The sequence below is a fragment of the Phaethon lepturus genome, unplaced genomic scaffold (assembly GCF_000687285.1).
Source record: "Phaethon lepturus isolate BGI_N335 unplaced genomic scaffold, ASM68728v1 scaffold20428, whole genome shotgun sequence".
Taxonomy (NCBI): domain Eukaryota; kingdom Metazoa; phylum Chordata; class Aves; order Phaethontiformes; family Phaethontidae; genus Phaethon; species Phaethon lepturus.
Genome location: NW_010558531.1, coordinates 14,049 through 36,267, shown reverse-complemented (window position 1 = coordinate 36,267; position 22,219 = coordinate 14,049). Strand labels below are relative to the sequence as shown.

Genomic DNA, 22,219 nt, shown 5'->3' with positions numbered 1-22,219 from the left:
GGATTTAACGCCGTTCACCACGACTCTCTGAACTCAACTGTCCAAGACAGTTCTTTACCCAGCAAACAGTAAACCTGTCTAAGCCACGAACCGCCAGTTTCTCTAGGAGAATGCTGTGGGAGATGCTCAAATTCCTCTCTTTGTTTATATTTTAAGAGAATGGAGACAATACTCACCAAGAGATGTGTGCTAAATTCATGCGTGGAAGTTACTAAAAGGAATAAAAGGCAAATTAAATTTGACCTTAATTTTAATATTTCAGTACTGGTGGTAGTGGGAAATAGTTATCAGTCTTCCCCAGTCATCTTTGGACAATGGAAAAACAGCGTCGACTGCCACAGTTTCAAGGTCTTCTAGATGGAAATTTAGTAGTTATGCAAATTCCATTATAGAAAGAAGTGAAATTTTTTTTACTATATGTTATCTCCGTAAGCTTTTTTCACTGCTAGTTTCTGTGTTAAGAACAATATTTAGTTCTTTATTTTAGCAAGAAAATACTTTATCCATTGCATTTTAAGAAATTATGAAACAACTTTAATTCTGTCAAGATTAATGTAGAAATATAACTCTCAATTTCCACAGTCCCGTGAAAGTATCAGTCACGTATGAGAAGTACCTTATTTACTAGAATAAGCCACCATTTCTTTTTTATCTTTTTTAAAATAGTTCTTTTGGCTGTTCTTTACTTGGACTCCCGTAAATTAAAAAAGTAACACGAGCAAAAAGCTCCTTAGAATGTTTTGGTGACTAGCATAGTTGGACGGTCTTATTTGTGAGTGGAATAAAGACCTTTATATTATACCTGAAAATATAACAAACATGGGAGGTGACTGACAGAAGAGAAACAAATCCAAAAATTGAGGCTTTGTCAAAAAATACTCTGCTAGCAGTTTGGAAAAGCAAGAGCTGAAGGGCCCCTACTGATCTTGAGTCTGACACTGTATTTCAGGAAGAGATTGTTCTCCCTAGTAACTAACATCAAATTTGATCTACTGACCTTTAAGTTTTGTATTCCTTTAATTTGTGTCTTATCTGCTCACACTTAGTATTTTTAACTGAATATTTTCGTTGTCTTTATTCAAAGAGTTTGAAAGCACTGCGAATTTGATGGCCATCCCTTTGCCTTGTGTTTTGTATCATGTTAAACCTTGACTTTGTTTGTAACGTTCTTTTACTCAAGTAGTCTGTCTGGGTTTTCTAGCAATGTAGACATGATATGATCAAGCCCAAGGGAGGAGTTGCACACATGTCTTGCTCTCTGCATCACAAAGGAAAACAACCTTAAAGTATTTGAAGTGTATTAACATAACACTGTTATGCGAGGTTGATGGTGTCTTTTCTCGGTAATGTCTCTGAAGCTGTGTGTAGGTGGAGGCTTGAGAACGGATAGCACGAATATTATGGATGAGTCTGGAATGGGTGAGAGAAGCAGAGTGTGTTGGAAATAAGGACACAATCTGAAACTGGGAGAGGGCTGTGACTCTACAAGGACTGTGAGTGGCTAACAAAGACTGTGAGCAAGAAGTGCTTTAAGAGCATTAGGACATAACATAATAAATGTAGTAAAGGACTTGTGGAATGGTAATGGAGAGTATTAAGGCAGAAGGATTCAGGAGGCTTTCAATTTTGATGCTCCAGTGTTGGTCTATAGAGCTGTTGCAGCTGTTTCTAAAACAGAGAATAGGACTGGGCATTTGCTTTCTAGAAGCATCGGTTCTCTTAACTGTTCTGTGCTGGGATGGGGTAATTCAGTTGAGGTTTTTCCCACAGTCACCAAATGGACCTGTCAGTTCTTGTGGTATAGAATCTGAGATGCTGTAAAATATTTCTTCAATGATAAGGACCACTGAACATTTTGTTTAATTTGTTGGTTTTATTTTGTGTAACTGAGATCTGATCTGTAAAACATTTTCTTTACACTTCTATAATGCAGTTACTGGAGTGAAAAATTACTTTCAGATCTCTAGCCCAAGGCTACTTCTTGAAAGCATTTTCAAAACACTGGTACTTGTGTATCCAAGTGATTCCTGTTGTGGGCAGATCGGATTATACCAAGCCTAAAATTTTACCTTGTTGTTCTGATTATATTTTACAGAATCTGGGAAGAGGCATAGCTGGCAGCTTCCCCTCCTTTTCTCTAAGTGTGAGGGCTTTCCTCACGGTAAAGCAGAAACCCTCTCCTGTGATCAGGAGAGGTTCAGCACAGTCTGAATGGGGTAGCTCTGAAGAAACTGCTGTGCCTTATAATTGTGTTTACTGAACACTAATAATGGAGAGTGCTGTAGCTTTGCGGTATGTCCCCTTAAATGTCCTTTTAGTGTTTCTGAACAAAACAATAAAATAGCCTATACACACAGTGATGTCAAATACAGAAGGAAAGATACGGAGAAAATTATTTATCTGAAAGAGCAGTAAATGTTTGTGCTTCTTATTATATTAGAAAGTAGTAGTTTTTTAAAAAAATTGGTTTCAAAATAATAGCAACACCTGAAATAGATTGTGTCTGCAGTCTTTCAATGCTTTGTAATCCTTAGTGACCATATCCTCTCCTCTGTGAGTCTGGGAAATACTGTCATCCCAGCTATAGAAACTATGAAATGTACTTAGGAAGCGAGACACAAACTTGGGTGTTTTGTCTAAGATCACCCAGAATATCTGCACAGAGCGGGGAATTGAACTAAGGTTTTCTGGGTCTAAGCTTGAATTGTAATGATTAAGTAATCCTTTGTGTTCCAATTCTAGCACTGCTGATATCTCCTCTATGATCCTTCCCCATATTCTGAGGGAGGAAATGGCTGAGGTGGTGTTGTTAACTCTCAAACTGACAGACTTATTTAATACTTGCACAGCTCCTAATATTTTCTACCTGAGAACCTCACAAAGATGAAATTAGATGTTAGGATATGATGGCCAAGTCAAAATCTTAATACCGAAATTGGATCTGTGTAAATGTATTTTAGGTCTCCTATGTGATTAGAGATGAAGTGGAGAAGTATAACCGAAACGGGGTAAATGCACTTCAGCTGGATCCAGCATTAAATAGACTCTTCACAGCAGGGCGAGACTCTATTATAAGGATATGGAGTGTCAATCAGCACAAGGTAAATCTTGAGAGTATTCCTATGTCTAAACCTACTTTTTTCCAAGTTATTATGCTAGTAAGCTGCCTACAGGTGTACATCTGATACTGTTTTTTAACAGCTGACAATTATTATGATAGGAAAATAATTTTGATATTGCTCATACTGTGATTTCTTACATAGCTGTATAGTTCTTTCACAGAAAGATTCTGGAGTAGTGACTGCAAGCAGCTCTGCATTAGGCAACTTTTGGTCCATCTGAAGGTTGAAGAAAATACCACAACAGGATATGATAGTCACAATCTTTTACATTTGTGCTATCATTTGTGAGATCTTACAAACTTTTTTTTCTTAATTTGCAGCAAGACCCTTATATAGCATCTATGGAACATCACACAGATTGGGTAAATGATATTGTGCTCTGCTGCAATGGTAAAACATGTAAGTACTTAAATATTTGAAAACTACAGTATGCAGAAATTGTGTATAAAACTATGTTATCTGCTGCTTTAATTATTTGCCATGCTTTCTTAGCATGTAAAATAAATTTGTGATGTGTATTGTAAATTTGATAAGTAGTGTAAGCAAATGTTTTAATGAAAATGTAAATGTATATATAAATGATTCTTTTAATCTTTTTGTAAAGCAAATTAGAGTAGTACAAATATGCTCTAAAGTAATATATAAGCCATTAAAGTTTACTCTTTATTCTTTCCAATTTAGTGATATCTGCTTCTTCAGATACTACTGTTAAAGTGTGGAATGCACATAAGGGATTTTGCATGTCAACACTAAGGACGCATAAGGTGAAAAACATTATCTGTAAATACTGCATGTTATCCCTGACAATCTTTTAAATACGAAGATGTAGACTTCAAATGGATAATGTTGTTGATTCATGTTGTTATATTTACTTTATTGTAGGATTATGTGAAAGCCTTAGCATATGCAAAAGATAAAGAACTGGTAGCATCTGCTGGGCTGGACAGACAGATATTCCTCTGGGATGTAAATACTCTAACAGCACTGACTGCCTCAAATAACACCGTAACAAGTAGGTACCTAGGGAGGGGAGGCAAATGCGATGCATTTTGCGGAGTAGCGTAATATGCGAGATCAGTTTAAAGTGATAGATACCTGTTTCTGTGTGTACGTAAAAAATGTGCAAGAAATGTTAAGGTGGTTTTAGTATGTAATCTGTCCATTTGCTGCGTTATATGATAGCTGAAAATCTAGAGCAGCCAACAGTCATGGAATTTAGGATAGAGGACAGGTCTCTTCAAACATCTTCTCCTGAAATGTAACCTGTAATAATGTAATAATACCTGTAATAATGGTATTCTCTGAAACTTGACAGAGCTTCAGCTTGAGAAGCTGTTTGCTCCTCACCTAACCCATTACAGAAATTTTCCTTTAGGTTATTTGTCAGTGCATTTTCTATGTATTATAATTTGTGTTTGTGTTTTTTTGTTTATATAGATGCTGCCAAAAACTGCAGTACGACTCCTAAAGCAGGACTTGATATATTTGTAAAATCTGTCAGAAGAATAAAGTTACTAGATAAATTAGATTAAAACTCATGCAAAGTAACAGTAAGCACTAATTATGTAAGGATAGCATACTAGTGAGATCTAACTCACTAGATATTAGAAGGCAAGGGGAAACTGTCCATAGATTCTGCTTATCAAGGTTAATCCTTAATGTCATCATCATCTTTTAGGAATTGATCTGTCCCAATCAAGGCATTATAAGTAATGTAAGTTACGAGATCTTTCCCTGTAGAGCAATTCCAACGCCACTTTCTTAGAACAGTCAGAATGCAGCTGGATAAGTTTCTCTTCTGGGCAAGTTCCGTTAGATTTGATTGCTCGAGTGAATAATGTAAATCTGGGTCATCAGCATCCTGGTTTGTGTTGGCTGTTTTACAATACATTTTTTTCAGAGAGAGATCTAGTTTGACCACAGTGTGTTTTGCTGCTTATAGGTAGATTGGAAAAATAGTATTCAAAGTGATTGGTCTCTTTCACTTTATACTTAGTGTCTGATGCATATTTAAACAGTAGCAGAGTCTCAGATGTATACATTGGGAGAGAACATATCCTCTTGCTACACTGCCACACTTGAACTTTCTAGATAAGACTACTTGCTTCCTCATTCATAGGTTAGGAATGACTCAAGAAAAATCTCCAAAATTAAAATTTGAAATTGGCACAACATACTTCTTAAGAAATTTCCAGGGTATGTGATTCTGTAAATAAGAGGCAGGCTTATAGTTGTTTTGGTGGGTTTTTTTATATTACTGTTTTAGCTGATTCTTGAAGGTGTGTTAATTTTATGGATTTGGTAACTCCTAAAACCAAAGGTACATTTGGTGGGCAGAGCTGTCAGTTTTGCATTTGTTCTGTCTACAGGACTTTTTAATTCCAGTACAGCCTTATGCTGGCATGTCTGTGTAGCCTTTGGAAGAGAGGTGGCTTCTCGTGAGCTGTGTTGCACTGCAGAACAGTATTGGGATGGCACATGACTGCACATAACTAAATAGATTTATCTTATATTTTCCGGAAGTTTTCTTTCACTGAAACTAGAATTATTTATCACAAAACGTTGCTGATAACTGTAAGTTATGATATCTTCTGGTTGAAGAGGGACTTTTTGAAGGAAGAATTTGCTGACTCACAGGAAAACTCAGTTGGGGGAGAACAAAAGCCTGGTTTCTTGAGCACGGCAACAGAGCCTAAAGTGAATCATAAATGGGACATGGGGAGTACTGAGGAGCTGATGCTTGTTTTGAGCCCAAGATCAAATGGAAGTGGAGACATTACCTCTAAGATGACGGAAATAAATTTGCATTTCTAGAGTTAGACCATTAGTGTTTTGTGAGGGGGAGGAAGGGGAAGCGGGGGAGTTATTTTTCTATCTTTCTAGTGCTCCTAGCTAACAGTGTTTCTGTTGCAAAGAACATGATATATGTCCTTAAAGAAGGTGATTTTCCTCAGTCCTTTCAAACAATATTGATTTTTTTTTTTTTTTTCAGAGTGCAAATGAATATTGTTCTGGTGCATTAATTTTCTATGTGATTACAGGGAAGGAATGTACACAAGCCAGCATTAAAAGGAAGCCTATTTTTAAAGAGTCTCTCAGTCAGCATAGCCATAATTTAAATTAAGTGGAGAGATTCTGCTTTTGAGAGGTAGTCCCTTCCGGAAGATGGAGTAGAGCTTTGCTTTTGTTGTGGCATGAATTTTGCTTCTGTATACTTAAGATTCTCTCTTCCATTCCTGATGTCCAGCTTGTGATAACACTGTAGAACATCCTTTCATAAATTATTATGGTTGTTGAACAATGTCCTAACCTTCAAGAGATTTCTTGGTTCTCCTTTTTGCCTTCAACTATTCTCTGGGGACCGTGGAAGACTATCACTTTATTTTGGCTACAAATAGTAGATTTCATTTGCAAGTTTACATTTGGATAGCCATAGCTAGTGGTTAAGAGGACCCTGAAGTAAAGCCGCAAAATTCTTACACTGTGACAAAATGTTTATGGTATTGGGTCACAAATACTGTGTTATGTATATTATGGAAATAAGTTTCTAAATCATTATATAAAGTTTCACATTTTTACTGGCAATACAGCTTGTTGCTCTTTCTAACCTTTTTGGCATACTGATCGTATGGTTTTGAGGCTTGATGAAATGCCTAATGGTGCGCTCTGAATAGATGATTTCCATTTGCTGTGTCTGTGCTTTTCCTGGTTGAGGGATTGGTACTTTAATCTGTCCAAAATTAGATTAGGCTAGATGGTACAGAATTCCTCAGCTCTGATGGTAGTTGTGATGCTAAGGAGTTCCCATACGGTTTTCACAAACACAGAGGCAGCATCCTTGCTCTCACATTTCAACACTGCAGTGTAACTTCAGTAATGTCTCTCTGCTGAACTAAGAGAAGAGCCTTTAATAGATAATGTGGAATTTCACTGCTACTTGGCTTGGAAAAAAATCTCTGCATTTAAATCCAAATACTATGTATTATAAGATCACGCAGAAATATTGTTCTCTAATAAAGTAGTTGAGCAAGAGTATCTTGATGGTCCTGGCACTGAATTGTGGTGCCAAAGGGCACCAGTATTGTAATGACTGTAAGTCCGAGGGGTTACTTTGTTTTTATGCAGCAGCAGATTAAGAATTCAGATGGGGTTTTCCTAGCAGTATGCTGTCTATAGTTTTTCTGTTTTTAAAGCAATTCTTTATATGGGGTAGAGTGGTAACATTTTCATGAATCAAAGGGTATTAAAATACCCTAAAATACCATTTTTGAGTGAATAAGTATGTTTTTTAAATGACTGCATTAAAATTGAAAATGTAAATTTTATTTTGAAATAGCGTCTTCCCTGAGTGGGAACAAAGACTCTATCTACAGCCTTGCAATGAATCAAATGGGAACAGTTATTGTATCAGGGTCCACTGAAAAGGTAAGCAAAAATCTGGTAAGGCTCATTCCACTTCAGTTCAAAGTTTAGTATAAAGAGACAATTTTATTCATTTCCAATGTCATGTCTGTAGTAGCTTTTGTGGTTTTAATAGTCAGGGTAGACACTTTTTTTAAGTAGGAGTGTAAGTGTAGGATACAAATACCTACCTCAGTCTGAAGATGTGTATGTATCCACATAGCTTTAATACACAGAAGAGACAATCAGATCATCTTGTGTAACCCACTATCAGAGATCATTACATTTCATCACAAGAGCTCTGATTTTGGGGGCACATTACTCAGATGATTATAAAAACTAAAGCAGTTGCCACAGGTAAGAAAGAAGTGGTGCCGGCAATCCCAGGTGGTGGGAAATGAAGTGGGCTAATGAAGTTCAAGTGTTCCCAAGGGATAGCCCATGCTCTTTGTTGTAAAGGAAGATGAAACACCCTGAAGTCCCCTGCGAGTTGACTTTTTTTTTTTCCCAACCTAATCTAACGTTGAGGAAATTTTATTTCCAAGTCAATATAAAAATGAAAATATGATACACCAGCAAAGCACCGGAGAGGATTCTCAGAATATTTTTTTTTTTTTTTACCCACATCACACTTCCTGTTTCCAGTCACTTCCATTCTTAAAGCATGTTTTTGGTGGTGGATGTCTGTATGTTTGGAATAAGGGTCGGTTTATTTGGAAAGGCTTAATCTTCTGTAAAGAACATGCATTGGTGGGAAGAATGATGTTAATGCCAGTTATCCAATGTCTGTTTACGTAGGTTCTAAGGGTGTGGGATCCAAGAACTTGTGCAAAACTAATGAAACTCAAAGGGCACACGGACAACGTAAAAGCTTTGTTGTTGAACAGAGATGGCACCCAGGTATGTGCTTTAACTTGAGACAAAGGCATTTTACAGAATGCGGAAAAGCCATTAGTCTTTCAAATAGAATTATTTTGTCATAGATTACAGAAGGTAGCTTAACAAGTATTTTACAGATATTTAGTGATTAAGGGAGGAGGGAGGCTAGTGGGTGAAAGCCCTGTCTTGTTACGGGTCCATCTAGGTATGGAAGGAGTGGTGCACATAAAGTGTCTGGAAATTGTGACCAGAGTTTTTAACTTCCAGTCTTTGTTTAGCACTGTCTTAATGGGAAAATAGAGCCATAAGAATTATGAAAGCTTTTTGTGGAAAAAAAATATTTTAAAAATCGTAAATACCTGCTTGATTTAAGTATGATGGTTGTTGCTCAGTGTCTTTCAGGCAGCTCTGATGGAACTATCCGCCTGTGGTCCCTTGGGCAGCAGAGATGTATAGCCACATATCGAGTCCATGATGAAGGTGTTTGGGCTCTGCAGGTGAATGAAGCCTTCACTCATGTTTATTCAGGAGGAAGAGACAGGAAGATTTATTGTACAGATTTACGAAATCCTGATATCCGTGTACTTATCTGTGAAGAAAAGGCACCAGTTCTTAAGGTAATTGAGTTTAATTAAGGGAATCACAGAATGGTTGATGTTGGAAGCGACCTCTGGAGGTCATCTGGTCCATCCCGCCTTGCTCAAGCAGGGTCATCTAGAGCCGATTGCCCAGGACTGTGTCCAGATGGCTTTTGAGTATCTCCAAGGATGGAAACTTCACAGCCTCTCTGGGCACCCTGTTCCAGCACTCAGTCACCCTCACAGTATAGAAGTCTAATTGTATTGCATGTTGTCTAATGAAACAGTGGCTTGAGGTATAAGTTGATAAAAGAGTCCATACTGGGTAACAAGTGTTTACTATACCACATCTTCAGTATATTGGCTTTGTCTCCTAAATTACATCTGAAAACTAATTGTCTGAAGAAGATAAATGCCTGGCAGTTACTTAAAATATGCAAATTAAAATATTACTGAAATTGAATATTCTTCAGACATGAAAAGTTGTTTTTACCAGACTCTAGTACAGTTTTAAGAAACTAAGCCAGCGTTGCCAAGGCTTTAGACAAAAATGGATGTTTCTTAGCAGCAAAATATATGCACAGGACTGTGTTAGACTATGTTGCATAGTCATGGGAACCAGGAGTAAAATTTATTGTGGGTTTTTTGAACACCTTAAACATGTTTTCTTAACTGAAGAAAACTGAGACTGCTTTGGATTTTTTTTTTGCTGTCTGTAACTCTAGATGACATGACCTCAGAACGTGTAGCTGTATAAGGAATGTGTGATCGAAACAGATACCAGTATATAAGCAATCTGGCTTTCCTTGTGAGTGAACTCTGGCTTCGTATGTTCAGATAAAATCCTGGATATATTAATGTAGTTTTGAAAAAGTCAGAAGCTGAGAAGCTTCAGTTCAAAATGGAAAATGAAAGCTATGGTCAGCTGTAAAAAGATCAGAAGAGATCTCTAATGTCTTGGCTACAGTGATTCATTATTGTCAAGGAATATAACAACAGAGCCAAATGTATAAAGTTCTGCTTTTTAATTGGTACAGAACTTCTTATGTTCTCTTTTTAACCATGTGAAGTATCTGAATGCAGAGTAATTCAGAAAATATCGTACTTATCTAACTGTCCATTAAATAAGGTTGTATCAAGCTAGAAGCAACTTTAAATGCTGGGCATTTAGACATTGCATGTACTATTGTCCGTGTCCAGATTTATTTGTTGAATATTTGAAACAATTTCTCTGGAGTTTCCAAAATTGCAGCTTAGTTATTTTTCATTTAAACTTTGTATTTCTTTAGTAAACTGAAAGTAGTGCTGTTTCTGAGATACATCCAAGTATGGGAGCAGGTCTATACAGAGCAAATATTAATTGAACAAAGGAAAATTGAGTTAGGCATGCCTGAAAGTATCTGTGGTTTAATTATTTAGATGGAACTTGATAGATCAGCTGATCCTCCTCCAGCACTTTGGGTTGCAACAACTAAATCCTCTGTGAATAAATGGGTAAGTGATATATTTTACACTCTGAATTCAGTTAAGTAGTTGTGGGATTTGCAGTCTTGGTTTGGGGACTGTTGCTTGAAATTTAACTATGACTTGCTATGATATGTAAGCCTTCTTCAACAAAAAAAAAATCATAAAATGCTAATATTGAAATTGATCAAAAGTCATTAAGCTGTTACTTCTTTTGCTATCTATTTATGCTGCTTTTAGAAATAAGTTATCTTTCTTAGAATTGGAGTGTTAACATCTTAATAGCAACATAAACTGGCAGTTGTTACTCACAGGTAAAAGCAAAGTTTATTATGAATCTGTCATTATTTTGTTTCTTGCTTTAGACTTTGAAGGGAATTCATAATTTTAGAGCATCTGGAGATTATGATAATGATTGTACCAATCCTATACCACCCCTGTGTACACAGCCTGACCAAGTTATAAAAGGTAAACAGTTATTTTCCAGAGTACCTTATAAAAGCTGTTATCGTTAGTTAGATCTTTAAGACTGGCTCAAGTTTTTAGGTACTTGATACTGATGATTTCAACTGAAACAAAGGCAATGTGGTTATCATCTATCTAGTGTTAGTTACAGTTAAAATAGTGTTTAAACTTTGGTGATATCCAAGTCTTACATAAAGTAGTGAAACCAAAGAACAATTACACTTGTCGTGTTACACAGTTTAATTTAATGCAATATTAGGGAAAAAAAAAAAATCCCTGTAGTGACCTTAATTCTTGTTTGTTTGCTAGGGGGTGCTAGTATTATTCAGTGCCACATTCTTAACGACAAGAGACACATATTAACCAAAGACACAAATAATAATGTGGCATACTGGGATGTCTTGAAGGTAAGTATATAATTTTGGATTAAGCATCTACTGTTGCATGATTAATTATTTCGTACCTTTTTTTATGGGTTTTTTTTTGGGTTTTTTTTTTTAGTGCATGAGATTCCTATGGTAGAAAGTAAGTCATTTTTCTGTCCCAAGACATAACACAAAGATTGCTTTTTGAAAGGGGAGGGAGCATTTCTGAGCTTTTCTGCATCTTTGCCTGATGTGAGGCTGACATCTTCATTCACCTGTATTCAATGAAGTATTGACATCTTCATTTACCTGAAATTCAGACACTTGAATTCTCTCCTGAAAAATGTTTTGTCTTGATTAGGTTTTGTTTCAGAGGGCTCGTAGAGGCCCATGGGCATGTCTGCCCAACGCAATATGGAATAGCATAAAAGAGCTTAGCCCGTAAAAGGGAAACCTGTGCTTCAGGTCTTGCTATAAACCTACAGATCCCAAGCGAGTGTGCTGACTATCTGTGGATTATTCTGGGAACATGAATTTACCATGTCCCGTGTTAGTTGGCAAGACGGCAGGCAGGAAGAAGGTGGGACTGGAAGGAAAGTTAGCAGAAGGAAGCATGGCTCCTGCCTAGCGTTACTTGCTCCTGTGAGGAGGGAGGAACGTGGCATGGCGTTTCTTTATCTTGCTTTACCCAATGATTGGTCAGAGGAGAGGGAAAAGAGTGCAGAAAGAAAGGACCAGAATCCCAGATCAGTGAGATAGTGAGCAGTTTCTTCTCTTGCAAAATCCTATTTGAAATTCTAAATCTTTTTTCATCTTGAACTATGCAGTGCTCCAGCCAAGATTCAGTAATGAAGAAAAGCACGCTCAGCTAACTTGCTGAGTTCCTGACTGAAGTGAGAAAGAAGGGAATTAACTTTTAGTACAAATCTACATTCTCCAACTTGTCTAGATTACTTTTTTGTGGAAAATTAAATAGCTTTTCTTTCAGTTTACAGTTGGTATATATTTAAGTACAGTGTTAGGTATTGGGACCAAAGTCCAATGCTAATGTTAATTTGTACCTTCATTCAATTCTTTTTCTCTTTTGTTAGTAAGGGTTTCAGAAGTATCTCTTAGATATGTTTAAATACATATTCACTTTAGAGATGTGGTTACTCACCAGGTCAAAGTGTCATCTTATGTGTAGGATCACTGCACTCTAAAGCTGAGACTCTTTATTGAGAATACTGGAAGAAAAGAGGGAGGTTTTCTTACCTGTAACTACAGTGTTCGGTCTTTGCTTCCTGTAACAGTTCCTGGTTTTTGAGGAAATAAGTCTTGCAAGGTTACAATCCTTAGAGTTTGCCTAAAGCATGTGTTTCAGGTTTCAGGATGACTGTGTAAGTGGATTACAAGAATTTGGATGTTAACAGACTTACTTGAGGAACTTTCACTATTTGTTTTATTTTATGCTTTTATTTTTAAACTAAAATAGGAAAAAGGAATATGCACACAAATTCACTCACTGCTGTTCCCACTGCAGAGTGGAGCTGAATTTGTTACTAGATTTGCAAGAAATATTGGTGTTTGATGGAGAGTTGTACTGAAATGCTGATACTGATGGGGAGGAGAATGGCACAGGATGCTAGAAGACAGCTATCTGCTCAGTGAGAGGAAAAATTGTTTTATTAAAGTGAAGTAATACTTCCATACCTCTCCACTGGCTTGATGCCACTACCTCAGAAATAAATAATAAGTAAAAAAATAAAGCTTGCTTACCACATAGACTAGTGTTCAATTTTTTGAGAAAAGTTTGAACTAAAGCTTGCTTACCACATAGACTAGTGTTCAAATTTTTGAGAAGAGTTTGAACCTTTAACTCTTTTTGTTTCTGGACTACAGTACTCATGGAGAAATCGTAAGTCATAATCATTCCAACAGTATATGAAAGTCAAGTAAAAGATTTGAGGTGTTGGTATGACTCAATACTCAGAATTTTAAAACTTCTGTCTTTCTTTTGGTGTACAGGCATGTAAGGTTGAAGACCTTGGGAAAGTAGATTTTGAAGAAGAAATTAAGAAGAGATTTAAAATGGTGTATGTGCCAAACTGGTTCTCAGTAGACTTGAAAACTGGGGTGAGATACAACTCCTAAATCTGGTGTTCTAATGTCGTTTTTCATATATCTTCATATACTGTTTGTTCACAAAGGTTTTAGTGTGTTCTCAGTTTTGAAGAATGATCTTCATTTATCTGGTGGGTTAGATTTATTTTGAAGCAAACCAGCAAATTTTACCTCAGTTCTTAGTAATCTGAATAACAAGATTGTTTTTAATTTTTTTTTTCTCATGGTATGGTTAGTTTAAATCCACCAATACAAATTATGAATTAATACAGTTTGGTAAACATAGTGTGCTATCGTGCATTTAGAAATTCTTTGTTTTGTATTCCCAGATAAGTATGAACAAAATAAATTTATAGACTTTAATACAAAGCAACTATTGCATTCTTGTTCCTGGTGGTGTTTTTCCAACAGATGTTGACAATTACTTTGGATGAAAGTGACTGCTTTGCAGCCTGGGTTTCAGCAAAGGATGCTGGATTTAGCAGTCCAGATGGTTCTGATCCAAAACGTAAGTTTTAACTAATAATGAGTGTTTTATTGAGACAAAAAAACAGAATGAACTCCAGTACTTATGTTTCAAAGTATTCCAGCGCCTAAATATTTTAGGATTTAGCTATCCTAAAATAGCTGGATTTTAGGGCTTATTTTCTTGAGACTAAATTCTGCAGAGAATTCTCCAATGAGAATGTTTGGGGGTTTTTCTGAAACATTTCAGTCATATTCAGGTTTTCTGTTTAACTTGGTTTTAAGCCTTCAAAAAGCAAAAGGGAAAAAATAATGTTCCTAAACTTGGTACTATTACCTAATCCAGAGAAAGTTTTAGCATGTGAGTGATCCAACAGCCGTGATTGTAAAAACAGCTTTTTCTGAAAGACTGTAACGTATAGCTCTGAGATTGTCAGAAGCAGATTTCTGTGCCGACAAATAGTTTGTTTTGGAGACAGAACTACTGAAATTTTGGGGAAAGTTTTCAGCTGTGGATCAAATGTAGAATGTTATGATGTCAACAGTTTTTGTGTAACTGAAGTTCTGCCTTGCTATGTCTTGACAGTAAACCTTGGAGGGCTTCTGCTACAAGCACTTCTGGAGTATTGGCCTAGAACACATATCAATCCAATGGATGAGGAAGAAAATGAAATAAATCATGGTTAATATTTTAATATTTTCCTTTTTTAGGATTTGTTCATATATTCTGTTTGTTTATGTTTCCGTTTCTTTAACAGATACAACTTGATTTGCTGTCTCATAACTGTCTCGCTGTGCTTTATAGACTTAAATGTTTTTATTTAAATTTGCTTAACACCAGAATTTGCTGAGTAGCTTTTTTCTTCTGAAGGTGTCAGCGAAATTTTTAAGAACTTTAGTCCATAAAAAAGTAGGTGAATAAATGATTCTGAAGTTACAGAAACATGATGCCTTGATGAGAAACAATTACTGGCAAAACTAAGGCTTGACTTGGAAAAGAAACAGCCTAGATAATGACAGCGAAGAGCAATAGTTCTGTTATTCAACATTAACCAGTATTCTCTTGACATAATTCCAATTAGTTTCTAGGTATTATGAACAATATAAAATAAAAGAAAGATTTATTAAAAAATACTCAATGGCTATTAGAATAATACATGGGACAGGTCTATATAAAAACCATCTTAAAATGGTATTTTAAGGTAATAATGCTAAGTCTAATCAGACATGAGAAAGAAAGCACAACTATGTAAAATGTAAGATAGTGGCTGAATTTGGCAGAATAAGAGACTATATAACTCAAAGTTTCTGGATTATTTTGAAATTAATTCAACCCAAATCAGAGTTGACTGTAAAGCTTTGTCTTTAGTGATTAAGAAATTACTCTCTACAGATAATGCAGTTAAGAAAACTGTAAGTTCAGCAATATCTTGCCATTTTCTACCAAAGATTGTGCCAAGAGTTAGCTACTTTCTTCTTTCAAAAATTATCTCCATGGAGGATTACAACACTTGGCAGGCTTTTCTGGACAAAGTTGCTGATTCTCACTCTTTTGTGTATTGGCAGTCTGCAGCTTGAGAGCCAGACAATATATGGGAAGTGTAACTCAGGCTTTTGTATTGTTGGAACACTGATGCTGTGCTACTTTTTTCTGTGAATAGTTGTGGATTAGTGGAATGTTTACAATATTCACTACAGAATCAGTCTTCATTTTCCCTTTCAAAAGTAGCAATTAAGAAACTGACACTGAACAATGACTTAAGAAGATAAAGTGTAACTGTTGGACACTGAAATTTGTGTAAAGAGACAAGAACTTAAATGTACATATATATATGTGTGTATATGTGCAGCATTGTTCCTCTCCATTGTTAACAGAACTGTTACGAAGAAATCTTTCAAACTGTAGGATTTTTCACTTGCTCTAACTTCAGTATCATATTCATCCTTTCTAATAGAGAACAGATTTTCTTTTTTGGTTTCTTGCTTGATATAATTTTTGACCTTTCTTTCACTACGTGTGTTGCTGGTCAGAAACCTAAGGACTTATTCATCTCATGAGACTATGCCATTTAAATTTCTTATGTTGCTTGAATTCAATGTGATGTTCAAATACAGTAATTAGATGCTGCAATGTAATCAAGATTATCTTTCTCAAGTGAAAGGAAGGCATCTAAATACTTCTATATAGTGTTTCAAGATACGTGAATGACTAGAAGCTGTACTCTTAAAAAGGTGCATAAATAGCACTGATTTTTCTTTAATTGTATCCTAAGCATCTGATGGGGAATCAGGTTCTTCAGTGTTTGAAGACCATACTGCTATAACTAGCTAAAAATTAATTGGATTTAGAATGCAGTAACTTCAAGGAAATGTGAGTCAAAGCTTTACTAGTAAACTGTTTTGACATCTGGCAAATCCAGGTAGAAGAGCAGAAGCTGACATCCTTGAGAGTTCTGTACTGTCAGTGTAGGTGGGAAAATATAGTCTCGTCTCCGTGGAATCTCTGTAGTTGTTTTCTAATATTGGTATGTTTCAGTTTGACAAATCCTCAGCATTCTGTTAAGGAACTGGAGAAAACTAGTAATCAGGTTTTGGCTCATGAGCTCTTAAAGGCTTTTGAAATAGACCTTCTACAAACCTGTATTGATCTCATTACTCTCTAGTGTTCCGTTCGATATACTTGCTATGTGGTGGAAATGGGGTTTTTCTTGTTTTTCGTAAAGCTTATGATTTTGTTAGTTTATGAAATACATTAGCTGTAGGTGGAAAAGACGCTTTTTTGGTCTATGTATACTCAATTTTAAGACCTGTTGCAGTCTCACTGTTGTGTATATTTTTTTCCAATAGTGAATGGTGAGCAGGAGAACAGAGTCCAGAAAGGAAATGGATATTTTCAAGTGCCACCACATACACCAGTTATTTTTGGTGAGGCTGGAGGACGCACTTTGTTCAGGTATAAAAATGCAAGAGTGTAAATTTGGTGGGTAAACAACCATTTCCTTTGTGCAAGCACATATATTATCAAAATGTAATACTTGCATCCGTTCTGTACTGTATATACAAGAGAAACCCTTGACAGGCAAAATAAGCAGCTGTTAATGATAATCTTGCATTGTCCAACTGAGTATGTGAGTTTGAACATCAACAAGGTGTGGGATTTTACAACATTAAGAGTTGTATGGTAGTTCTTAGTTGTATGTCATTATAGCTGTACGGCCTTTCTGGGTTCCCTCTTCCTGCCAACTGCTTATCTGAACTTTGTTTTAAAATGAAATTGTGCTACTTCAGATTCTTGTAGGACTTCTCTTGTGGGTCTGTTGCACTGGTCTTTGAGCATTAATGAATGATTTGGATGGAGAGGTTCCTGCTCTCTAGAGAGCTGGCTTCTGCTCCCAAAATTATAGTTGATGACCCATTAAAAAGTCCTCAGCTCTGGCAGGTCGGAGCACAGCTTCTGTATTGCCATGTTTCTATGCTGATTACCCTTCTATTTCTTTTCATTCTACATTGGAAAGGCTAACAGGGATATGTGGTACATCAGAGACAGTTTAACAGTGCTGCAAAACAAATGCCAAGTTGTCAAATACCGTGAAGAATTTAATATTTACTGACATAATGAATTTTAAATTTGAGGGGTGGGGGATGTTTTATTTGATTTTGTTTCCCAGGCTGAACAGGCTCAAAAACTATGTACCTGTCAGTCCATGAGTTGGTCAGTAAAACAGGGTAACCTTTTTCAGCTTTGAAAACTGGTTGTTTTTGGTTTTTTTCCTTCCCTGCAGTATCAATGTATTTACGTTGTAGCTAGGGCTTAATATTTGCATCCATTCTGTACTGGTGGGCCGTACACCTTCTGCAACTTGTTCTCAGGACAACACTGAAAAGACACCACTGAGGGAGCAAGCCATACTTACTGGACCTGAAAGCTGGCTTGCAGGAATCTTTGATAAAATACTGGAATTGATAAAATTACACATGGCTTTGTCTCACCATTGTATGTGCAAATTTCTTAAAACTGGTTTTCTTTTTCCCATTCGGTGAGGGCTTAGCAGGTGCTTTATATGCAAAGCTCATTTTTTCCAAGCAGAAAAGAATTGCTTTATACCAAGTGCCTTTCCCCTTCTCCTGACAGTTTCGTACTTCAACACACAATATACACAATCCACGAGCAAAGTAGCTTTTAAATTTCTCTGGGCCACAGTCTATAGTCTCCTGAGATACTTCTCCCTGTTTCTGCTCTAGGGTTCTGTCTTCTTCCTGCAGCTACTTTTTCTGGTCTTTACAGAAAATACATGCTCACTTCCCCGATAAGTTTGATGATGTGAAGGGACAGCTAACCTACCTCGCTGCCTGTTAAAAGGGCAGATCCTCTCCTGCAAGCTTTTTAGTGCATGTTACAATAATTGTCTTCATTCACAAAGGTTATTTCTGTATGTCTTAGGTTATTATGTCGGGATTCAGGTGGTGAAACTGAATCTATGCTTCTTAATGAAACTGTGCCACAATGGGTGATTGACATTACTGTGGATGTAAGTATCACATGTATAGATTTTGCTTTTTCGTTGTTGTTTTTGTTTGTTTGTTTTTTAAGGTGTACTACAATTTTTTTTAACTGTACAGGATCTGAAATGACATTTCAAATTTTTGCCCTTTTTGTATTTAAAATAAGCGGTCTCAAGACCCTTTGAGATTCATTATTTTTTGGTGTGTCCAGTTAAGGCATGTTTGCTCGCTCACTTTTGACACAAAGTCTTACAAAAAGAATTCAAAGCACTGTGCATAATTGGTGTCCTTTTCAAGTGTGGAGCTCAGGAACAGAAAATACTCTTCATATTGCAGCAGTCTTTTGATACTGTCTAATTTCCTTTGAAATAAATGATGATTTATATTCAAAAGCTAGGTGATAGGTACGTCATCTAAATGAAGCATCTCAGGAGGGTGAGTAATTTGGAAGTTGGCTGTGGTGGTGATGTTGATTAAGAATCTCTCCTGGTTTTTGATAATTAGGAGCTGAATATACTTCACATACCAGCTGGATAACAGTTCATCCTAAATTAATACTTTTCAAATTTGTTTTCTTCTAGAAAAATATGCCCAAATTCAATAAGATTCCCTTCTACCTCCAACCTCATTCATCATCAGGGGCAAAAACTCTAAAAAAGTAAGTAATGCGTATTTGACTCTCAAAACTGCAGAAAGAGAATTGCAAGCTCAAAAAAAAACCCCAACCAAACAAAAAAACCCAAACACCCAAAAACCCCAAAGGAACAGTTTGCCAGAGAATTGTATTGTGCTTGATGAATTTGTCGAACTTTTCTAGTAATTTAAGCAGCATTGCTCTGAAGCATTGAATTATACCAGAATATTTGAAAGAACTGTAGGTTTCTTTTGGGTTCAGTGTGCCGTTGCTTACATTTATGCTAAGAAATGTCCAGGAACTAACTACTAAAATTAGACTGTTTCTTGTGGTATTTAATCACAAAACAGAGGAACTTGGAGACTGTTACACTGTTCAGAACCACAATTTTTTATTATGTTTCCTGTTAGTAACAGTGATGAATGATAGCTTTTTAAAAGGAAAAGGTGCAAAACCTGATGTTTTGTCATATTTGGGAATGCAAGGTAGTTTGCCCATCACATTAGCTGTAACTGGGAGCTGTAGAGGTTAGAAGTCGATGCAGGTCCTCAGATACGAAGTCAATGTCCCAGACAGTATGCCTACCATTTATATGCAACAATTTTCAGTATTTCCCACAAACACTTAGTTCCTCTGTAGGTCTTACTGAATTCTTCACGAGAGACAATTTGTAGTAGGGTGAACAGCATATTCTGGCTTACCTCTTTTATTATTCCGTATCCTCTGTCCTTCTCTTACTAACCCCTTTTCTATTGAAAGAATGAGGGTTGTGTACAATACTCTTCATCTGAGGTTTGATTTTAATTCAGTCCTTTGATTATCTTGCCACTTTTCTGTGTCCCTTTTGCTGTGTGAATCTTTGGATAAATAGCTGTTTTGATCATGGTACTCTGGATGATCCTGATAATTTACTATTAAACTTACAATGTAAAGAGCTTATCTGTGTACTTGCGTAGTTTGCTCAAGGTTAAGTTATTGTGAAGATAAGAAATACAGTTTCTCAATTTTTTTCCTGCCAAACTTTGCTTACCTTATCTAGAGACCGACTGTCAGCAAGTGATATGCTTCAGGTGAGAAAAGTGATGGAACACGTGTATGAGAAAATCATAAACTTGGATAATGAGTCTCAGACAACTAGCTCTTCCAATAATGAAAAAGCAGGAGAACAAGAAAAAGAGGAGGACATTGCTGTGCTAGCAGAGGAGAAGATTGAACTGCTGTGCCAGGACCAGGTAAGTTCCTTGGGTGTTTTAGCCTGTGAACAAAATCAGTGGCTAGCAATAAATCAGTTGTGAATTTCTGAATACTGAGATTGAAATATGCTATAGATTATCTGTTACCTTTAAAACCAAGTAAATGTTCTGATGTCATGTTAATTTACTGCTGACACAAGTTCCAGCTGCAGGTATCTGCATCAAAGAATATATAGTACGCCTGTTTAATTTGGTCTGACTAGTAGCCTTTATAGGATTACTTACTCATACTCAACAAATGGACATAATTCCATAGAGTTCCATTTCTAGCATTTTTTGAATGTTTTGAATTCTGCATTTCTAGCAGAGTTTAAAATTCATCCAATTAACTGTCTAGTAAGTGTAATAAGTGCATGAAAATTAAACATTGAGGAGGTCATTGTAATATGAAGCTATATGTTACATTACTAAATTCTTTCAGTAATGCATCCACTTTACTTGCTAGTTGAAAAATCTGAGCCTTCGCAGTGGTTCATCTTTGATGCCAGTTCACCCATTGGATTGTTTTGCCCAACCAGAGTGTTTTATCATTGAATTTCTGACAGTCTAGCAGATTTGTGGAATAAAAGATGAACTTTTAACTGTTTAGGTTTTGGATCCGAATATGGACCTTCGAACAGTAAAGCACTTCATCTGGAAGAGTGGCGGTGATCTGACGCTTCATTATCGCCAGAAATCAACGTGAAGGGAGTGGTGGACCCAAATGTCGGCTTATTTACTTGACCATACTGTACTGGTTCCACGAGTAGTACTATAGAAGCCCACTGAACCCCTAAGGTAGATGAGACTTCTAATGACTCAGTATGGATGGAAAGTATACATTTAATTGAAGTGACTAATAGATCTGTAATATAGAGGAAAAAAATCTATATGACTTAAACTAAAGTCTGTCCTAGTCTCAACCAATGAGATGAGAAGGCCCTGAGTGGTTTGTGTTGTGTGAGGTGTACAGAGAATGGATGATAATACAGTGCAGACTTTTGCTTCCTCCTTTTTTGCTTTTGTTTTTCCAGAACATAATATCCTCATCTGCTCATGCTTGATATGAAACCATTTTGGCCATATTAGTCGCTGTGTTCACAATATAATTCAGAACTGCACACAAGGTATTTTTAGTACATTCCATTCACAAAGTTCCTACAATGATTCCTCACAGGTTACTCAAACATTTTTACCACTTAAAGAAAATTGGAAAAGAAAAACAACTGAAAATAGGTATTGCATACGTGAAAGAATCGGCCCATTTAAATGCAAATGAAGGGTTAACATTAGACTTGTTTTAATACTGCAACTCAGTTGTTGCTTTAGAGAGTTGTTGACATGCAGAATAAGAACACTAGATATATATTGTAGCAGGGTCAGTCCAATGATGCTGTGCATCATAATAGAGTGAACATGCTTTGCAGCAACTTTGAGATTTTTTTTTTTTTAAAATATATATAACTACTTCCTGCACTGTGTCCTAGGTGTTCTAAAGACACACTAGTCTAAATTTTGGTAACTGTGCTCCAAAACGATGTGACATTTTGTTAAAACTTCAGACCATTCTGAAAATAACTTCGTATGTTTAATGTTAAACTTAAGAAACTTCTCAGCAGATTTCATATTCATGATACAAAAATACTTATTCTTTTCCGAAATTTTATATGCAGTTGTTCTTTTGTTATAGATGTATGCTCATCTTATTTTCACTGTTATTTCTAAAAATCTGTGACTGTCATAGACTCATAGTAGTCTTTATAGAGTTTAACTTATTGGGGGGGGTGGGGGGATAAAGGCATTTCAGTTTTGTGTGAGAAAATGTCAGGCTGTCCCAGAAAGCCATTTGTACCCAGAACAAACTACAAATCCTCATAAAGAAATTGTGTAAAAATGACTCTTGTCTGAAGCAGAAGCACAAGTGCCTTCAAAGGGCAGTTATATTACTCGAGTTTCTTCAGGAGACCTATGCTCTTGCCCTTCCTGTATCTGCTATCAAGATTTAGGT

The 22,219-nt window shown here is 36.3% G+C and overlaps 1 protein-coding gene across 1 annotated transcript; it reads left to right on the top strand.

Moving 5' to 3' along the window:
* The first annotated feature begins 1,346 nt into the window (after positions 1 to 1,346).
* Positions 1,347 to 21,986, top strand: WDR48 (WD repeat domain 48). The gene is made up of 19 exons (XM_010293102.1): positions 1,347 to 1,433; positions 2,961 to 3,101; positions 3,443 to 3,521; positions 3,804 to 3,886; positions 4,005 to 4,134; positions 7,459 to 7,547; positions 8,322 to 8,423; positions 8,795 to 9,019; positions 10,400 to 10,474; positions 10,810 to 10,912; positions 11,219 to 11,316; positions 13,282 to 13,389; positions 13,789 to 13,885; positions 14,429 to 14,524; positions 16,690 to 16,795; positions 18,284 to 18,371; positions 18,927 to 19,003; positions 20,019 to 20,211; positions 20,822 to 21,986. Exons 1-19 carry the CDS (start codon positions 1,347 to 1,349, stop codon positions 20,915 to 20,917), a joined length of 2,073 nt encoding a protein of 690 aa, XP_010291404.1. The 3' UTR covers positions 20,918 to 21,986.
* Positions 21,987 to 22,219: the final 233 nt, after the last annotated feature.

Excerpts from the sequence above, each read along its gene's own strand:
- WDR48 (XM_010293102.1), top strand. The coding sequence starts at position 1,347 with ATGTCTCTGAAGCTGTGTGTAGGTGGAGGCTTGAGAACGGATAGCACG. Across the intron at positions 11,317-13,281 it reads CATACTGGGATGTCTTGAAG|GCATGTAAGGTTGAAGACCT; the intron begins GTAAGTATATAA and ends TTTGGTGTACAG. Across the intron at positions 19,004-20,018 it reads GGGGCAAAAACTCTAAAAAA|AGACCGACTGTCAGCAAGTG; the intron begins GTAAGTAATGCG and ends TACCTTATCTAG.